Source organism: Ailuropoda melanoleuca, chromosome 4 (assembly GCF_002007445.2).
Source record: "Ailuropoda melanoleuca isolate Jingjing chromosome 4, ASM200744v2, whole genome shotgun sequence".
Classification (NCBI taxonomy): Eukaryota; Metazoa; Chordata; class Mammalia; order Carnivora; family Ursidae; genus Ailuropoda; species Ailuropoda melanoleuca.
Window position 1 is genome coordinate 73,134,037 of NC_048221.1, and position 21,270 is coordinate 73,155,306.

Sequence of the window (21,270 nt, forward strand, 5' to 3'; positions counted from 1 at the left end):
GAAACTCAAGGTGTCGGCTGGGTGCTGCTCCCTCTGGAAGCTCTAGGGGAGAGTCCGTCCTTGCCTCTTCCAGCTTCTGGGGACGGCCACCTTCCTTGGCTTGTGGTGGCATCACTCCCACCTCTGCCTCTGTGACCACACTGCCTTCTCTCCCTTCTCAGATCTCCACCTGCCTCCCTCTTATAAGGACACTTGTGACTGCATTTAGGGCCCACCGGAGAATCCAGGACAATCTCCCCATCTCAAGATCCTTCCATAATCATGTGGGCAAGGCAGTTTCTGCCACACAAGGTAACATTCACAGGTTCTAAGAATTAGGACATGGCCACATCTTTGGGGCCATTATTCAGCCCAGCACACCACCCACATACAGAAAGTTTTCAGTTAGCCTTTTAGTTTCTCACACTTGTTCCTGGGATCAAAATTTCTTCACCTTTGTTGGCTATCTGAACTTCTTGTTATATGAATGGCCCAATCCCGGCCTTCATCTCTTTTAATTTTCTATTGATGTTTTTCCTCTAGATTTTTAAGAGAAGTTTAAATAAGGCCATTAGCCCTTTATCTGCCACGTATGTTGAAAATAACTTTTCCGAATTTGCACTTGCCTGTTAGCTTTGTTTACAGTTTGTCTTCTGATATACAAGAAATGTTAAATGTTGTGTAATCAAATCAAATACTTCTCCTTTGCAGTTCACCCACTGCTCTGATCTCAGAAAATCTGTCTTATCCTAAAATTAGATATAGGCTAATTTATTTTCTTCTGGTTTTATGCTTCATTTAATTCTTTCATCAATATGGAATTTATTTTAATATGTGGTAGGAAGAATCTAACTTAATTTCTAAGTTATTTAATCAATTCCCAGCATAAAATATTCTCTTCCTTTCCCTACTGATTTGTCATACCATCTTTATCAAATATAAAAACCTTACATAGTCTAGGGTCTGTTTCTGAACTCTGTTATCTAAATTCCTCTTTCAGATGTTCACTGTATGTTTTTCTCCCCCTGGGTTTCTAGTTACAAATAGGTAACTCAAGCCCATCAAACCACCCCAAAATAATTTCATATTTCCTTAATCCTTCAAAATGTTTATGTAATTATTTGTTTTTTGGCATCCTACCAGTTAATTACCTAAAGGAGCTCATTTTTATCAAAACACATGGACATATATTTGGAAATCCGTAGAAACAGGAAGGCATTTTGAAAGAAACCAGAGATACTTTCCCTTTTTGTTGTTAATGCAGTGATCTATTGAATATCTCTGATTTTATTAATTTCATCAATAAATACCATGTGTTAGCCATTTTTCTAGGTATTACATATACAGGACAAAACCGGACAAAAGTCCCCACCTTCATGAAGCTTACATTCCAGTACAGGGGACAGATAAAACAGGATAAATTAATGTCTGAGTGTAGTGTATCGGACAGTGATGAGCACTGTGGAGAAAAATTAACCAAGGAAGGGGGCACAGGAAATTCTGAACAGGCAACTAGGGATGACTTCACCGAGAAGGTGATATTAATCAAGACCTACAGAAAGGAAAGGAGCTTTTATTTTTCTTCCGTAACTTGACACGAATGGGTTACTTACCTTGAAATCTCTGGTATATCTTCAGATATACTTTAAGTATCTTAAATCAATTACATTAATCATTCATTGCTTATCTTCTACAGTGAACAAAATGTTAATCTTGATATATCAAAATGAACTACTGCATATTTTAAACACAAAATTCATCACGAGTTAATTGTCTACAATATACTTACAGGAGTGAAGCAGCTTGTTGGAAATCTTTGAACTGTAGAACGAAATACAAAGCTCCTATATTTAAAAAAAAAAAAGACGATGTTCTAAATCTATTTTTTTAATGTGGGAACTTTGTTAACTTCTTCCCTATCTCTCACTAAATATTTAAAAATGCTAATCTAGAAATGATGGGCATAAATAAGGTTTAAAAGCATTAGTATTGGTTAAGTGTGTAAATAAGAAGGCATGAGTGAAATTATTAAAAGCAACTTAATAAGTATATAATTACCTGGAAGCGTGCTTGGGAACTGGTGCAGGAAGTAGATCGTATTGCCCTGGTGAAAGCTTAACTGACTACATAGAATGGACAAGGACACCAAAAATAGATTAATACATGTAGGTCTTAAGCTCACTTTATCTTATTACCTGTCATTCATAATCCTTTATTTTATGACCATACAGCATTATATAACTTATTCTCGATCTTAATAGTGGAAAAAATACATTTTCAAAGATGGAGCTTTCAAAACAGTCAACAAATATTCCCTTTTCAGAGTAAATTTTATGATAGTGTGCCTGAGATGATGCATAGAAAAATGCTGTACAATTGATCATATTTTAAATGTACTAGGTTAAAAAAATCCATTCAACTACCATTTGGTGAGCCCGCTCTGTGGGTAAAGTACTGCTAGGTGTGGTGGGGAATACAACGGTAAGAGAGATAGGGTCTCTGGCCAGCAGGAGTGAGAAGGCACGTACATAAACAATTATAAAATAAAATACAATAAATAAAATTATAAAAGACAGATTGGAAACTTGGGGGTCGGGAGAGATTAAATCCAACTGAGTAACCCACAGCTAATCTCACGTACTCAATGGTGAAAAACTAAAAGCTTTTCCTCTAAGGTCAGGAATAGGACAAGGGTGCCCACTTTCTCCACTCCTATTCAACACAGTATTGGAAGCCCTACCCAGAATAATTAGGCAAGAAAAAGAAATAAAAGGCATCCAAATTGTAAAGAAAGATGCAAAACTGTCCTAGCTCGCAGATGGCATAATCTTATACATAAAAATGCCCTAAAGACTCCACCAAAAACCTGTTAAAATAAACAAAATCAGTAAATTTACAGGATATCAAAACAAATACAAAAATCAGTTGAGTTTCCACAGACTAACAATGAACTATCTGAAAAAAAAATTAAGAACACAATCTCATTTACGATAGCATAAGAAACAGTAAATACTTAGGAATAAATTTAACTAGGGAGGTGAAAGATCTATAAACTGAAAACTATAAGACATTGATAAAAGAAATTAAAGAGGGCACTATTAAGTGCGAAGTTATCCTGTGTTCACGGATCGGAAAAATTAATAGTGTTTAAATATCCATACCTACCCAAAGCAATCCACAGATCCAATGCAACCCCTATGAAAATTCCAACTGCCTTTTTCATACATATAGAAAAAGCAATCCTAACATCGAGAAGAAATCACAAAAGACCCCAAATAGTCAAAGCAACCTTGAGAAATAACAAAACTGGAGGCATCGCACTTCCTGATTTCAAACCATATTACAAAGCTATAGTAATCAAAACAGTGTGGTACTAGACTAAAATCAAACATGTAGACCAACGGAACAGAGTAGAGAGCCCAGAAATAAAGCCACACATATGTTGTCAACTGATATTTGACAAGAGCACCAAGAACACACAATGGGTAAAGGATAGTCTCTTCAATAAATGCTATTAGAGAAACTGGATATCCACATGCAAAAGAATGAAACTAGACCCTTATCTTACACCACTCACAAAAATTAATTCAAAATGGATTGAATACTTAAATGTAACCCTGAAATCATAAGACTCCTAGAAGACAACATAGGGGAAAAACTCCTTCACATCGTTTTGTCAATGATTTTTTGGGGTTTTTTTTGGATAAGTTGGTAATATCCAAAATGTAGAAGGAACTCACACAACTCAGCAGCAAATCATCATCATCATCACAATTAAAAATGGGCAAAAGACCTAAATAGACATTTTTCTAAAGAAGACATACCAAAGGTGAAGCACTACGGCCATTATGGAAAACAGTATGGAGGTTCCTCAAAAATTAAAAAATAGAACTATCATATAATCTAGTAATCCTATTTCTGGATATATATCCAAAGGAAACAAAATCAGTATCTAGAAGAGATATCTATACTGCCATGCTCACTGCATCATTATTCACAAAGAGCCAAGCTATGGAAACAACCTAAGTGTCCACTGACGGATGAGTGGATAATGAATATATATATGAGATAAATGCTATATATATGTGTGTGTGTGTGTGTGTGTGTCTATGTACATCACAGGAAAAGTATTCAACTGTGCAAAAAGAAATCCTGTTATTTGCAACAACATGGATGAACCTGGAGCACATTATGCTAAGTGCAATAAGGCAGAGAAAGACAAATACTGTTCTGTATCACTCATATGTGGGATCTAAAAGGGTACTCATGGGACAAGTGGCTGGCTCAGTTGGTGGAACATGTGACTCTTGATCTCTGGGTTGTGAGTTTGAGTCCTACCCTGGATGTAGAGATTGCTTAAAAATAAAATCTTTAGGGAAAAAAAAAGGTACTCATAGAAACAGAATAGAATGGTGGTTCCCAGGGGCTGGGGGTCAGGAAATGGGGAGATAATTGTCAAAGGGTACAAACTTTCAGTTACTATACAAATAAGTTCTGGGGATATAATGTACAGCATGGTGACTATAGTTATAGTTATTGGATGCTTGAAAACTGTTAAGAGAGTAGATCTTATGTGTTCTCACCACACATACACAAAATAGTAGCTATGAGAAGTGATGGATGTGTTAATTAACCTGATGTCGTAATCATTTCACAATACATACAGAAATAGATTCTTTTTCTTTTGGGTGCGGGAGAGACAGAGGGAGGGGGAGAGCCCACTGCAGGGCTCGATCCCACAACCCTGAGAGCATGACCTGAGCCAAAATCAAGAGTCGGACCCTTAACTGACTGAGCCACCCAGGTGCCTCACACAATGCGTACAAATATAAAATCCTCATGCACACCTTAAATAGATACAATTTCACTTGCTAATTATATCTCAATAAAGCCAGGGGGCAATAATTAAATAAATAAATCCACCTGAGCGGTTTGAGGATGGCAAAGGCTGAAATTGGGGTGGGGTTTTAGGGAAGGCAGGACTTCCTCCAGGGGGCCACGGAGGGCATTTTAAGGAGGAATGTTGCTGAAGAGATTGTCTCTCTGCCCACTGCCAAACTTGTTGCAAAGTACCTGAGTGGCTCCATTGTCTCTGGATCTATAGATATTAGCTCAGAAGTATGTGAGGTAAGGGAGTGTCGGGAACCAGTATGCACAGAGAGTGGGATTGTGACAGAGGGGAGGAAGAGAGAGAAGGAGAACCAGAAGCCAGGAGAAAGAAGACTGACCCGACCTCCAGAACTTCCTATGTTGAAGGAGCTGGCAGGAAGGAGTTGTATTACAAAATCCCGGGAAGAAGGCTTCCTTGAAGTGAACAATCTCCCCCAGCCCCTATTATTTTAAAATCAGATTTAAAAGATACAACACTGCCTTTGCTGAAAATGAGGCATCCATATCCTGGCATTATCTGCCACATTGGAAGTTCAGCTATTATAGTTTACCCCACAGCTGTCTTTCACATATTAATACAATTTTGATCGCAGAGGAAGCTTCTCGTGGATACAGTGATAACAGTAAATACAGATTTTGTGATGCAATACATTGTCCTGATGCACCTGTGCCTTGTTAATAGTCACTAGACATAATAAACACCAAGGAAATGTGAGTTTGCTTGTTTGTTTAATCATACCATGGGAGCACAGGAATGTATTTTAAGCAAGCGGCCTTCTTAGGGGCCATAGCATTTTTTTTCTTGATTTTGATGATGGTGACATGGATACTTGCTTTCTATTTAAACTGTGCATATAGTTTAGTGCTCATTGCTCTTGTGCTCTCACTCTCTCTTTCTCAAGCACAGACACACACACACACACACACACACACACACACACAAGAGAAGAAATAAGAAAGAGAAGTGAAAAGTGGAAAAAAAAACTTAAGCTGCTGTTTGTTCTATACTCAGCAATCACAAAAGATTTATGTAATAAAGTACTCATGAAAAAACTCTTAGCATTAATCTAGAAAGAAATATTGGTTACCCATAGCTTCTCTATTTGTCCTACTTTACTTGCACTGGCCATTCTTTGCTATTTAATATACCTGACAGAGGGCTGATTTTTTTTCCATAGTCTTAAGAGACTCACGTAGGAGACTGTTTCTCTGCACATTGTTGAACTTGTTGCAAACTATCTCGGTGGTTCCATTATCCTTGGGTCTAATGGAATATATATACACACACACATATATATGAAAAAGAATGTATATATGCATGTGCATATATGTATATGCACATGTGCATGCACACACACACACACACTTTCCTAAGTCCTACATATGCTTCTCAGTTGTTCATTTGTAATGTAAGGCTCAGAGAATCTAGACAATGAGTCCATAATAATACCTGACTCTAGCTAATTGTTTCAGTCCATGTTGATTAGGCATTCCGAAATCCAGCGATATCTCGGAGCCGTAAAATACAGCAAGATGATACTAGCATGGATACTTAATTCAGCTGTGTTGTATCAGCACCCTCAATGTCAGAAAACTGGAATAAGTGAAAACCTCCAACTCTCATTAGGTCTTTGGTATGACAATATTTTGAACACCTGGATCCATAAATAGGTGGGATGGAAGGAAACAAGATTTTTCGTCCCTTTAGAAGCCCTAGGAGAATAATCATAAGGTAAATGCAGCAAATGGGCTGGTAGGTGCAATATTTTTAGGCGCTGTTGGTAGAAATTTCATCAAATGTACCTTCTCTCTGAGAAGTAAAGTCTCTTATGTCATATTTTTCAAAACTTACTTTCACTGGCCACTCTCTTGACATATTTGCATGTGACAAGTATCGCTTTGCCTTGCAGGTACTCTTTGAGAGCTCAACCTCAAAAAATATTTGCAAAATGAGCCAACTCTGAGGGCCGCCACGTTTTTTATTTAAATGCACAATGAGGAGTGCCTGAGTGGCGCAGTCGGCTAAGCATCTGATTCTTGACTTCAACTCACGCCAGGATCTCAGGGTTGTGAGAGGTAGCCCTACATCAGGCTCTGTGCTCAGCAGAGTCTGCTTGGGATTCTCTCTCTTCCTCCCCACCCCCACTCTCTTTCTAAAATAAAAATAAATAAATCTTTTAAAAAATTAAAATAAAATGGCACTTAGGGGTGCCTTTCCAGCCCGACCACCTTTTGATCTTGGGGTGGAGAGAAGCAGAATCACCAAACTTGTTTCCTTTCACATGAGCTTCATCTTCCAAGGCTAAAGCTAGGTGGCACAGTCGTTAGGCATCTGCCTTCAGCTCAGGGCATGATCCCGGCATTCTGGGATCGAGCCCCACATCAGGCTCCTTTGCTAGGAGCCTGCTTCTTCCTCTCCCACTCCCCCTGCTTGTGTTCCCTCTCTCGCTGGCTGTCTCTGTCAAATAAATAATAATAAAAATAAAAAAAAATAAATAAAGCTAATCTGGACAGAAGTTTGAAGCAATTTTAAGTTTTGTTTCTGATTTTCATTGAAATGTTCCCAACCTAGGAAGTAAATAAGAGAAGTTTTAAAATGGAAACTGTAATGAGATAGAAGAAATGTTGGAAAAAATTTGGATTTCTTTACAAATGAGCATGACTGTAAAGAATATCACTTGAGGGGCACCTGGGTGGCACAGCGGTTAAGCGTCTGCCTTCGGCTCAGGGCGTGATCCCAGCGTTATGGGATCGAGCCCCACATCAGGCTCCTCTGCTATGAGCCTGCTTCTTCCTCTCCCACTCCCCCTGCTTGTGTTCCCTCTCTCGGCTGGCTGTCTCTATCTCTGTCAAATAAATAAATAAAATCTTTAAAAAAAAAAAAAAGAATATCACTTGCATTACATTCAAAGTCTATAGAAAGAAAAAAATAACAGGTAAGTCTCCTTGCCCCCTACCTAGCCCTTTACTTCTCAAATGGAAGCCACTGTTAATGATTGCTTAAGAAACTCTCAAGAAAAGAAAGGATGCATTTAACATCATACATAGGTATATTTGTTTTCATTCATACAAACGGGATTATGCTACACATACTGGTCTGTTCCTTGAGTTTTTTCATTTAGTCATATATATCTTGGAGATGTTTCCGTATCAACACATATAGATTTACCTCATTATTTTTAATGGTTGTACAGTATACCATCCACTGTATGGATGGACCATTATATAATTAGTTGTCTGGTTAAATAAAATTATAAAACATGCTGCGGTATTATATATAGTATCTCACTGTACTTTTGTAAGACCATTTGTAGGGTAAATTCCTGACAGTGGAATCACTTATTATGTGCATTTTTTAAAAGATTTTATTTATTTATTTGTCAGAGAGAGAGAGAGCACGAACACAAGCAGGGGAGCAGCAGACAGAGGGAGAAACAGGCTCCCCGCTGAGCAAGGAGCCAGATGTGGGACTTGATCCCAGGACCCAGGAATCATGACCTGAGCCAAAGGCAGATGCTTAACTAACTGAGCCACCCAGGCGTCCCTTCCAATGTACATTTAAATCTGCTAGGAATTACCAAATTACCCTCCAAAATACAACAATTTGTCTTATACAAACAGTGTGTGAGAATATCTGTTTCTGTACCCTCTTTGCCAATAACGGGTATCATCAAACTTAAATTGTTGATCATCTGACAGGCAAAAGAACTGTGTCTAGCTGCTTTTGTTCCTTTGTAACTATTTAATTATCAGTTGAAGCCAAGCATCACTTCGTGCTTTTGTTTTTTTTAGTAACTGGTATGTCTCTTTGTGAATTGCTAGTCATATCCTTTCTTCATTTTTAAACTAGACTATCTATTTCAATTGGATTATAAGAGAACATGACTCTATTCCAGAAGCCAATATTGCACTGACTGTATGTTAACTATCTAAAATTTAAATTTAAAAAAAAGGAGCAAGAACATGACTCATTTTTACCCTTTGATACAAAAGTGTTGAAGCCACACAGTTACTGACTCACTGGCTACAGACAGGGGCAGAGTCACTATCTTCTCTCTTTCCTGTTCATTGTCAGGAGACTCTGGCACACACGTAGCTGACTTCGGGTTGTTCAGAAGTTCCCCTAGCACACTGAGTTCAAGTTTATACTTTAAAATTTCCCATTTAAGTCATTTGGTCCATGTTTTTAGTTGAAAACATAAACAGTGGATGTAAAGTGCTACCGGATTTATTCTACTCTGCAAGACAGAGTTGCAGGATGGCACAATTTTTCTGTAAGAGCATTTTGGCAGTGCATCTCCAAAGACTTAGACACCTACATACCTTTCCCCAACAATTCCACTCTGTGACTAACAGCAGAAAATGAATGAATACATGACGATATGCCCATCCAGTAGAATACTATGCAGCTATTTAAAATGAGGGAAGAGAATCCATAATGGTGTGGAAAAGATTTACAGTATCTTTCTAAGGGGAAAAAAAAAGGTCTGATTTCTATTAATGGTGAGCTGGGTTGTTTGGATGATGAACCTTCCCACTGCAGACAACTACCAAAAACGAGGAATAAAATATTAAAAGCAAACCAACAAGAGTTTTTAAAATGATATGAAATTGCTAACCAGATAATAAGGAATTATAAGAACCTCAAAGCAAGACATAGCAAGAAGCCAGAGAGGTATGTGGCCAAGTTTTGCCCAGAGGATATTTGCTGGTCCAGACTAAACTCAGCAGAAGAACAGAGCTGCATTTGAGGGAACTTCGGAGTCTTACAAGGATCCAGAGGTCAAAGCCTGGGCCCATCAATGATGGTGATCTAATGGGAGTCCTACCCACAGGAATTAGAGACCCTGAAAGAGCACTTCCTGAAAGTAAGCCCTCCCATATCACCCACTGCTCAGGGTCTGTAGGCAGAGTTGCCTTGGTGCTAAGCAGAACTGGAAAAGGGGGAAGAAATCCACACTGAGAGAGTGTAACCATGGGCTGGTCCCTTTCATGGATTCCAATCCAAATTCCCATTACTGGAGCGATCCAAGAACACGTAAGCAGTGCATTTCAAGTGGCATCAGATTGGTAGCTCCCCCAAGTATCAGCAGAACCAAAAGCAAGCCTTCTCTGAAGGAAAACACTGTCATCTTAGGTCTTAGGGTTCATGAAAATAAGTTTTGAGGAACAGTGAACAATACTACACAAAGAAAATCACACGTCAGAGGAAACAAATAGAGTAAAGCCTAGTCAGATATCAGATAGTTGGGTAATCATTCATTCATTCCACATTCAACACACATTAATCATCAGACACTGTTCTAGAGGCAAAGATGTAACAATAAGTAAAACAAATTAATATTCATGTCCTCCTGAACCTTCATGCTCATGGGGGCAAACAGACCACAAATAATGAATGCGAAGTACAAGTAAATTACAGAGTGTATTGATGGCTACAGGTGCTGAAGAAAAAATTAAGAAGGACAGGGTAGGGAAGGGCAGGAGTGTCAGAGGGCCAATTTAAATGGGTCTCATTGAGAAGGTGACACATAAAGAAAGACCTGAAGAAGGGAATGGAGTGAGCCATGCAGATATCTGGAATAAGAGTGCTCCAGAAGAAGGAAGATCCAGTGCAAAGACACTGGGGTGCAGTGGCAAGCTCAAGAAGCAGCCAGGAGGCTAGGGCAGAAAGAAAATGAGATGAAGCTAGTTCACAATAAACCTGTGGACCCTGAGAACAACCACACCCACTGTCACAAAGGTTCTCAATCAGGAAGGAGGTCGGTCGGTTGGTTGGTTGGTTGGTTGGTTGGTTGGTTGGTTGGTTGGTTATATTCCGCCCCCCACCCCCAGGGAACATTTGGCAATGTCTGGAGACAGTTTGGGTTGTTACAACTGGGAGGGGGGGACTGCTAATGACATTTACTTAGCTAACGGCATCTAATTATCCAGGAATGCTGCTGGACATCCTACAAAGCTCAGAACAGCCCCCACAACAAAGAATTATCCCATCCAGGGGCGCCTGGGTGGCTCAGTCATTAAGCTTCTGCCTTTGGCTCAGGTCACGATCCCAGGGTCCTGGGATCAAGCCCTGCATCAGGCTCCCTGCTCAGTAGGAAGCCTGCTTGTCCCTCTCCCACTCCCCCTGCTTCTGTTCCCTCTCTTGCCATGTCTTTCTCTGTCAAATAAATAAAATCTTTAAAAAAAAAAAAAATCCCATCCAAAATGTCAATAGTGTCAAGGCTGAGAAACCCTGAATTAGACCTACAAGTGCAGAAGTCAAAAAGACAGTTGGATATACAAGTCAAGGAGATATAAATGTGGAAATCTCAAACAAATAGATGGTATCCAAAGCCTTGGGACTGAATGAGATCACCAAGGGAGTGAGTGTAGAAGGGGAAGAGGTGTGAGGGCCTGGGGGCACTCTGACATGAAGAAGTCAGGGAGAAGGGGCTGAAGAAGGTGAGAAGAGAGAACAGGGAGGACTGAGGAGGAGGACTTGGGGCTTTGGAAAGAGGGGAGATGTGAGATAAAGCCACCTACAAGAGTGGCAGAGAAAACACTAGGAAGTCCATTCAGTGCCAGGCAAGGTGAAGAATTTAAAAGGAGACCAGTCATTCAGCTGCATGGATGCAGGGATCAAGTTCCCAGAGACTTGGACTTAATCCGTGTGATGGCCTTGCCAGACAGGTAAAATAAGCCACCCAGTCAAGGGACTGTCGGCGTATGCAGGGAGAAACTCTAATGAGTGACTAGGATCTGAAGCTCTCCAAGGAAGGAAAACATCAGAAAGTCAGAGGCAGTGAAAAAGGAGGTAGGATCCATGGATTAGGGATTGGGAGGACAGAAAAATTGTTGGGGTTAGGGTTCTAGGGTAAGCAAAATAGAAGATTGGGAGAGGGTGATAAGAACGGGTTGCATGCAGCTAAGATTATGGAGGACTGAAATGATTGGTCTTGAAAAACTCTAAGGAATGTAAAAAAAAAAAAAAGCCAAAAAACCCAACCAAACAAAACAACTCTAAAGAGTGAGTGGCACAAAGGAGAATTCACGAAACTGAAAAGCCAGATTGTTGGACGATCACATATAGGTGCACCGAAACCATGACAGGCGCAGTGGAGAGAGTGGGGGCACAAAGGAGCTAAAATCATCCAGAAACGACGGGGAGGAATCCAGGAGCTAGTGGAGGATGGCAACCAGGCCCAGAGCAGCTCATAATGCTATCGATAGGGAGAGACACGGCCCCACGTGTGTACACATGTCCTACAATAAAAACCTATTACTCCTCGAAAATAAATACAAATTATTGTAAAAATTGGAGGGCCATTTCAAACAGTCTTTGGAAAGAGCCAGACATAGATGAGTATACACACACACATATACACAAACACACACACACACACACACACACACACACACACATCTGATAGGAGTCTTTGATAATAGATTCTCCAGTGAGTTACATGCTTCAGAATAAAGGTGTCGAAAATAGCAAAAACTTCCTTACAAATAAAAAGCAGCATTAAGGGGGTATAAAGTGACTGTTCTATTAAAAATTGTGAAGCTGGAGAATGTTGTTCTGTGTTAATAAATAACAACAATGGATACTCTATCTACCTCGGATTCAAATTATTATTTTACTGAGCTCTGCTTTTAAAAAACCAGAATTGTGAATTTTATTGGTGGAGTAAATAATGTTACATCTGAATCTCTCTCCTCCTGAGAACATTATCGTATACCCTTTGAAACAGAAAATTAGGAAAACATTTAATTCTTCCACTTTCTACAGCACAATTCTTTGGGGGAGGTGGAGGGAGAGAGGAAAAAGAAAGAAACAAAGAGTATGTTTTCAGGTTTTATCCACCCCTCTGGGTAAGCCAAAATCTTAGGGACTTTTAAAGCTTTAGATTTTGCCTAATGCCAACCTTCTGTGTTTTTTCCTTTCGGCAGTGGGCCTTGGCCTACTCTCAACAACCCCTAAAAGCAAGAAGAGAGGAAGCAGAAGGGCAGTAAACAGTGGTGCAGAATGAGGAAGAATGATTTTGCACTGGAGGTGGCAGAATGATTTCACATGTAGCGTGGTTACCCGATACCAAGCCATAAAAGTCTCAGCATAATTTAGTGTTTGTATTCATCCACTGAAGCAAACAGGATAAGATTTACCCAATGAACATTTATCACTCTGTCCTGTTTCAAAGCTATAATTTGCAAAGCAGTAGCAAGGGTTTTTATGTTGGTTATGATGTGCTCATCCTGATGAAAATTTCTTGTCCTATCTTCACAACCACAGCCCTTGTATTTAATTCAAATTCCAGTTGCAATGCATTTCTTCTCAGGTTATCACAACAATATTCTGATAAAGTTGTAGGGGTTGATACCATTACTGGCTTCTTTATAAATGGGAGGCCCAGGGGCACCTGGGTGGCTCAGTGAGTTAAGCGTCTGCTCAGGTCATGATCCTAGAGTCCTGGGATGGAGCCCACATTGGGCTCCCCACTCAGCGGGCAGTCTGCTTCTCCCTCTGACCCTCTTCAGCTCGTGCTCTCTCCCTCTACCACTCTCTCAAATGAATAAGAAAAATATTTTTTAAAAAATCTTTAATAAACGGGAGGCCTAAAGTCCCAAGTCCCAAAGGCCAAGTCACACCTCTGCATCTGCCAGCCTGGAAGAGGCCGTCCACAAAGTTGTGCCCCTCCCTTGAAATACCTACTCTGGATCCAACCATCCAAGCTCTGCCCCTCGTTCAGAGCCAGAGGCACACTGGAAAAAGCACCAGATGTGGGCTCAGAAACCCTCAGTTAAAAGTACTGCCTCACCTACTTTTATCTGCTACGTGCCTCTGAACAAGTGACTTAGTATCTACTCACCTTGGTTTTCACATACAAAATGGGAATAACATCTGTTCCGCCTATTTCAGAATGCTGGGGAAGAACAACTAAGAGAGTACGTGTGAAAGCTCACAGTAAGCTAGTAAGAGCCACAAAAATGTCATGTATTATTAAAGGTCCAGCTTGGGTCCTACTTAATCCAGGGAGCCTTCCAGTTTTTCAACCCAGCCTCCACTGAAACCCCCCTGGCATTTCCTGCCATCCTATTTATTTTAGTGCTTGATACATTTGCTCTTGTACTGTTACTCAAATACTCCCCAGTCAGGAACATCTTCCCTGCACAGAACCTAGCCCGGCATGTAAGCGCAGCAGTGCTCTCGCGACTACCAATGTTATGAATGAACTGGCGGAGCAGAGTAGAATCTGACCTTCCAGGTACCACAGTGCTCGTTTCTACAAGACATTTTTTAAAAACTTTCCCTATGGTATCCGGTTATATCCGCACTCTAATTAAAGGGCATTACTTACTGGAAAAATTTTCTCTTTAAAAGAAGAAGAAGGTGTACACTGTATAAACTGCTTGAGGGAACAGAAGAATGGCCCAAACACAGATAAGATTCCAGAAGCTCCCCAGGTCAGGGGAATCCTGCCAAGAGTGCCTGGAGAGGCAACAGTTTCTCCCCATGTACTCTCCTGGGTTAAGGAGGCCTCACACGGGAAAATCCTGCTGGACATACTTGCAAATTAGGCAGACCTTGTTTGATTTCTATAGGCAATAAGGCATCCTAAAGGTTTTCAATTTCTCCCGGGGAAGATGCACTCAAAGTACACAGAATATTTTCCTCAGGGGCCTTGGTAGCTTTCCCACAAAAACCCAGCTGCTAGTAGCACTTACCTGATCTTTGTAAACCAGCGTGCTGGGGCTGGCCCGAGGTTTGTCTTTAAAAGAGTAAGTAGCCATTTGCTTCTTTAACAAGTCCAAGAAGTCAGGAGGTGTGTACAGGGGAAGGTCATTTAGTACCGGATCGTTTCTTTGCACAAGAGGTGGTTTTTTCCTTCCTTCGTTTTTAAAATTGTAGGTTGCTATCACTGGATTTAATAAGGATTCCTCAATGAAAGTTTTCAAGTGGTAAGTACCAGGGATAGGAGTGTTCTGTGGAAAATTGACATCATTTTTCAGATCAGTGTGCAAACTGGTAACATCCCCTAAAGCATCATTCTTAGAAGGGTCCCTCTTAAGGAGCATTTCTTTGTTTTAAGGTTTAATAAAATTTTATCAAATATAGTAAACACTCCTGACAGAACAACATTTCAAGAAAATCATGATTATTTCCTTTCTGAGACAATTGCTGAATTATAGCAAAAGGGTTGTGGTCATCGTTGGAAGTTTTAACTTTTTAAAAGGTAACTTCAGAGACACTAAAGCTTGAGAGGCAGCTGGACCTATAAATGTCAGGTCTCTCCTGAGACTACTCAGGGCAGTTTCTTGACTAAAAAAAAAAAGTTAGCCTACTTCTGCTTGGTAGATACTACACGTTTCTCTCTAGCCCTCAAGTGAGAAGCTAAAAAAATACGAACATGAGACTGAGGACGAACCGGCAGAGCATATGGTCTCCTCAGTCCAATAGGAGGTTTGGTACTTTCAAATCACAATCACAGTGTGGCTGCAAGGCCGGACCTGAAAGCTTAATCACTGCTGCTCTTGTGGCTGAATTTCTACTGAGCACCTGGCTTGGTTTCACCATTAAAATTAGTTCCATTTCAAGAAGGCTTTGGCCCATGGGCCCCTCTATTATTGAAGGGTGTGGACAGAAAATATTTCTACAATATAGAAATGCTGTCTCTTGAAAGGGGGATCTTCTGGTCATTTTTTCTTTCCTATATTACCACCTTGCTTTCCTACATTGACCATGTTAACAGAACTTACCACAAGCTCTATGCCACCTGAGATAAAAACTCAACCCCAAACCCCTTTTATAGAATGGAGGCATTTTCTTGTGTAATCTCACTGAGATCAGAAGCTAGGTTGACCTTATCTAGGGATCCTGTAAAGCACCCAGATTCCTAGAGTTGTTTTACTTTGTACTGCATCCAAAATTTAAAGTTAGCTTCTCAGTCAGATACTGACACTGAAATTATAAATAGGAAATAAGGTCCACAGTTTTCTTGCAATTGTTAGGGACGTAAAAGTTAAGGCTGATTAAAATATCAATGGAAATATGAATCACTTGAATAGAAGGAATAAAAACCATTCATACCATTAATGCTATTCTCCACCATCCTTCTCTTTCAACAGAGGATGTCTTTCGGGTTGGTTTCTATCAACAAACATAAAATGTGCTTATTCATTTGAGAGGTGATCCCTGGAAGTTAAATATATTTTATACAACATTTGCTTGAAGAAATCAATACCCGTATCAAATTGGTCAGCCTGAATAAAAATAAAAGCTACATAATGATAAATTTTGCCTGTCATATTTCCTTAAATTGCTATTTTAGGAGTTGAAGTGCTTCTAAATACCCATCTAAATTCTCTTTGGAAAAATGAGAGTAATACACATCCTCATCTCACAAGAGATGTCATAAGGAAAATTAGATATGACAAAACTTGGTGTTCCTAGGAAGGAAAGAGTTGTGTAAATCCAAAATTGTATTATAATAGATTTATGATTCAGGTGATTATGCTGGGAGTTCAACGTAGAAGCATATAGTCATCAAGTTAATGTGATATTGGGATACAAATCCCAGTGAGAGGGCAAATGTTGAAAACTGCTGTTTCCTGTTTTTATATATACTATCAAATATGTATCATACGAATATGATACAGCTAGTTCTCTCCACTTGTCCAGGCAGCTGTGATACTAAAGAGGCAGAATGATAAAGGAGCCAGACCAACTAGGCCTTGAACCCCAGCTCTGCCACTTAAAAACTAGGAGCACTAGACAAGTTACTTAACCCTTATGAGCCTCAACTCCCTCTCGGGAGTATAAAAATAAGGCATAACAAGGCTGGAATGAGAATAAGTCATTATACATTTAAAGACTTGGACCCACAACCAGTGCAAATAAATGGTTGCCTTTATTTTTAACACCTCACCTGCCAAGTTAAAAAGCAGATGATTTTCGCATTCCTTAATTTCCAATGATGCTCTTGGTTTCCACAGTAAGTACCCTATACCCATTTATTATTACTCCACATTTGTTTCAGCCTCACCACCAACAGAACACAGCTGTTTAGCTTTTTCCTTTTGTGCTACTTTCACTAGGTGAAGTCATTACAACACTGAATTGTACTTCCATTTATAATGCTTTTGTTATTACTACAAAATATAGGTTATTTCAAGCAACAGTGCATTAGAAATAATAAACTAATCAGTAAACTGATATAATTCATTCTTCCTTTTTAGCAACTTATAGCCACTATGCTTATGAGTACCCCTGGACTTTAGTTTTACTATGAAATGTGCGTTTCTCTTAAAAAAAAAAAAAAACACTTTCATAAGCACTGCTAAGTCTGAATTTCTTCCTATACGTTCCCATACTTAGATTTATGTTGAATCCCCTCCGTTGCACATTTATAGTCACAGAAATCAAACTTTCTCAGGCAGGTCAAGACAAGTCTCCCACCTCTACCTAGGACCAGGAAAATCAAGTGGGAAGGAGGGAGAAGTAAACACACCCGGTACTTCTAAAGGAAGGTAATTGGCAGCTGCTGTTGTGTTTTGCCCAAGGCAAGCGATCTAAACTCCACCCATCTATCACTGTAAATCCATTTTAGGGCTGAATCACTTTACAAAAGATAGGCCAAATATCCCTCGCCCAAATATACTTAAAAACTAAACGAAGGTAGTTTAAGATATTTTATAAATACTAAAATAATAGGCAGGGGATAAAAACGTGGGCGTTCTTCTAAGGAAACACCCACCCTCTCATCAGAGGGGGAATCAAAGCAGTTGTCCAGCGCAGTTGGTAGTACGTAAGAAGGAAAGAAAATACAGAAAAGGGCAAATGGAAGGATGAGGGAGAGCAAGGAGAGGAACTAAAACCAAGCAGACTCAGTTAAAGATCAGGACGACCGGACTGCAGGGTAGGTAGGAGGGCAGGGAAAGGGGTGAAGAGCAAACCAAGGGGCACAAAGGCCCAGCGTTAGCGTTAGAGAGACGTGGGAGTTGGGCCAGAGGAGCCCGGGTCGGGGGATGGCAGTGGGTAGTGGGGGCGGGGGGAGGGCGTCTGTACCGAGGAGGTGACTACCAAACTGCCAGGTCCCAGGTCTTCTCTGAGGGAACTGGAGGTGATGGCGATGACTGGCTGGTCCATTGCGGCCTCCTCGCTCTCTCAGCCTAGGCCGGTGTCGGGTTGCCAGGAGGCGCCTGGGGCCCGCGGGCTCCCGAGCGTGCGCAGGAGACCCGCCAGCTTTGGGTCCAGTGATGGGGGAAGGGAGGCGGGCGCACCGAGGCCCCGCGCCCTGCCGCGTGCCCAGGAAATCGCTCCAGGCGCCTCACACACACCTGCGGAGAAAGTCTAGAGGGCTCTGGAGGCGCCGCGGAGCCCTGGGGTGGGTAGCTGCCACAAGGGAAGCTTATAAAAGACGGTTTGTGGGAGGCTGAGCGTACCATAATCCCCACCGGCCTTCTCCCAAATCACCCCCACGCCACTCCGCCAAGCAGGGAGACAGTATGCTTCGTAGGCATACTTCGCTTTAGCGCCAAAAATCAGCCTTAGTACCCACTTTCTAAGGTGGTTTCTAAGCTCCTCCGGATGGAAATTCTGGGGCTCTTCTGCCTCTGATTTTAGGAGTGAGCACTAGACACAGCGGGCTTCCCTAGCTGTGAAACGGAGGACCACCCTTTCTTCTAATCGACCCTTTTCACTTTCAACCTCTTTTAGCTGTAGCTTCTCAACCTTTATATAAACATTCTCATCTCTAGAAACAAACCCGCCCCTCAACCTTAATAATTCCATTTGATGGAGTACGTACCGTTTTCTGAATACTTCATATACATTAATCTAATTCAATCCTCACAGCAACCCTGTGAGGTAAATACTAATTCCATTTTATGAGTGAGGAAAGGAGGCTTCTTTGGACAGTTTAGCATACAGTTGACCGGGCATCACATAGAAGTGGCAAAGGCAGAGTTCAAATCCAGGTCTTGCTCCAGCACCCCACCGTTCACTATACCATAAAGTTTCTCCCTTCCTTTTACAAATTTCAAGAGTAGACTCAGTTCTTTTACCTTCCATACTTTCCTAAAGCCATGTTAGTCCGACACGTGTGCACAATTTCTATTCAAACTGCACTTGCTAAACTAGCCAAATACAATAGCCAAATCCAGTGGGGATTTTTCAACTCTCAAACTTGACCCCATTTGTCTTTGCTGCATTCATTACGCCACTCCCTCATTCTTGAATCCCTCTCCTGACTACCAGGATCTGACCACTCCCTGCTGTGATTTGTCTGTCTATAAAGGCGATAATAAATCAGTACCTACCCACACAGAATGATTATGCAGACTAACCTGAGTGAAATGTTTGGAACCATGTCTGGCACAACGTATTCAGTAAATACAATCACTGCCTTTGTGACAAAAGCAAAATTCAGAATCCAATTTCATCTCCTTTCCCTCATTAGAACCTCATACTCTGAGGTACATACTTGGAAACCCCAAACATGCCATCTTCACACTTTTGTCTCCCCTTATGCTAAAATGCTATTCCCTTCAACAGCCTGGCAAACCTTGAGTCAACTCCTCTGAGAAGTCCTCCTTGGCCTTATTAATCTCTTGTAGCCCAAAGGCCCCTGTGCCTATCTTTATTGAAGGATTCATTTTGGCAAATCATTTCTTCCCTAATTTTTAAACACTTCCCAAACACAGGTTTTTGTCTTAATTCTGAGTCTTCTGAACACAGGAGGGATTAAAATATTTGAATAAATGGCCAGTTTAGAGGACGGACTAGCACAATGCTTTTCAAAAATTAATGTGCATACAAAACATTTGAGGATCTTACGAATATACAGATTCAGATTCTGAAGCATGGCCTAAGTTTCTGTAGGTGATTTTTTTGAGTAGTGAGAGACTACAAGACTTCATTTCCCTTAATGGGATCCTAAATTCAACACAGCCTTTTAAAGAAAAATACGAGGGGGGGAAAAAAAACCCAGACACCACGTTTGAAATTACAACTGAAATTATAAGGCGAAGAGGCTAATAACCAGAGTTTTCATAATAAGAGATTAAGTCCATCACTGTTCCTCATTTCACTTTCTTATTTTGGCTGAGCCTCTAAAACTGGCTCAGCCATCTAGGGAATGGTACTCTAGAGACTAAAGGATTATGATGAAAGGTACAGAGAAGTCTAGAAACCCATACAAGGTGTGAAACAGAAAGAACATCTAGATGAGAAAATAGTTTGGAGTATCTCAAAAATAGGAACAGCATAGGTCAATGACTTCAAGGACTTCACCAATAAGACAGACTAAGCATGTACGATAAACAAAACGTCCTCCTAAGAAAGCATAGTCTTGTACAATATCACTGAGAAAAATTTAAGATTTATTTTCAGGTTATCATAACAGCAGTTTTAAAAGGTGGGGGGAGGCATTTCTCTCTGGGACTACACTATGTAGAGGTCAACAGTGCCTCTCTACGCATCAGATCTTTAATAAAAATTCCATAAAATACATCCTAAAGGATGGATTTTTAACTGCAGTAGTGATTTTTCTTAGAATTATCTGAGAGCAAACACGCTACAGACAGTATCAGGTTAAGAATTACCAATTACCATGATCCTACTAAAACAAAACAGGCAATATGGTTAAGATGTAAAAATAGGTTTTAAAATTAGTCCCGGAAGTAGAATTGAGATACGAATCCAGCTCAGTAATGTGCCCAATATGACCAGTTAAATTATATAAAACTGCTCTATATTTCAGGGGCGCCTGGGTGGTATGCATCAGACTGGTTTAAGCATCAGACTCTTGGTTTCAGCTCAGGTTGTGATCTCAAGGTCATGAGGCTCCATGCTCAGCAAGGACTCTGCTTGAGTCTCTCTTTCCATCTCCCTCTGCCCCTCCTCCCCCCCAAACCCCCTGCCCCACCTCAAAAATAAATCTTAAAAAAACAAAACTGCTGTATCCTTTGATTTCCTATAAAATAAAAATGCTGACTTTGTCACTTTTGTGAATATAAAAATCAATGATATACAAAAGCACCCCAATATAGTGTGTCCCCTTCCACCTTGTTAAATAAACTTGAAAATGTAGGAATTGGAAGAACTACCAACCTGGGAAAGGTAACTTTGATCAATTTCCTCCTGTTAGAGTCATAACTGGCTTAACAGCATAGTAACATCGATTGAACACTTACTACAAATGCCAAGGACTATGCTAAGTGCTTTACCTTCACTATTGTAAAAGCCAAGTTAAAAACCAGTTGGGTAGGGGTGCCTGGGTGGCACAGCGGTTAAGCGTCTGCCTTTGGCTCAGGGCGTGATCCCGGTGTTATGGGATCGAGCCCCACATCAGGCTCTTCTGCTGTGAGCCTGCTTCTTCCTCTCCCATTCCCCCTGATCGTGTTCCCTCTCTCACTGGCTGT

General features: G+C 40.6%; 1 protein-coding gene across 1 annotated transcript in view; it reads right to left on the reverse strand.

The window, feature by feature from the left end:
- STPG4 (sperm-tail PG-rich repeat containing 4) overlaps positions 1 to 18,067 on the reverse strand; it is a 39,347-nt gene extending 21,280 nt beyond the window's left edge. The window contains exons 1-5 of the mRNA XM_019793569.2: positions 17,915 to 18,067; positions 15,938 to 15,997; positions 14,575 to 14,832; positions 2,038 to 2,102; positions 1,769 to 1,823 (exon numbers count right to left, since the gene is read on the reverse strand). Of these exons, the coding sequence (XP_019649128.2) occupies positions 1,769 to 1,823; positions 2,038 to 2,102; positions 14,575 to 14,832; positions 15,938 to 15,997; positions 17,915 to 17,995 (519 nt within the window). The 5' untranslated portion in view covers positions 17,996 to 18,067. The remainder of the gene's footprint in view (positions 1 to 1,768; positions 1,824 to 2,037; positions 2,103 to 14,574; positions 14,833 to 15,937; positions 15,998 to 17,914) is intronic.
- Positions 18,068 to 21,270: the final 3,203 nt, after the last annotated feature.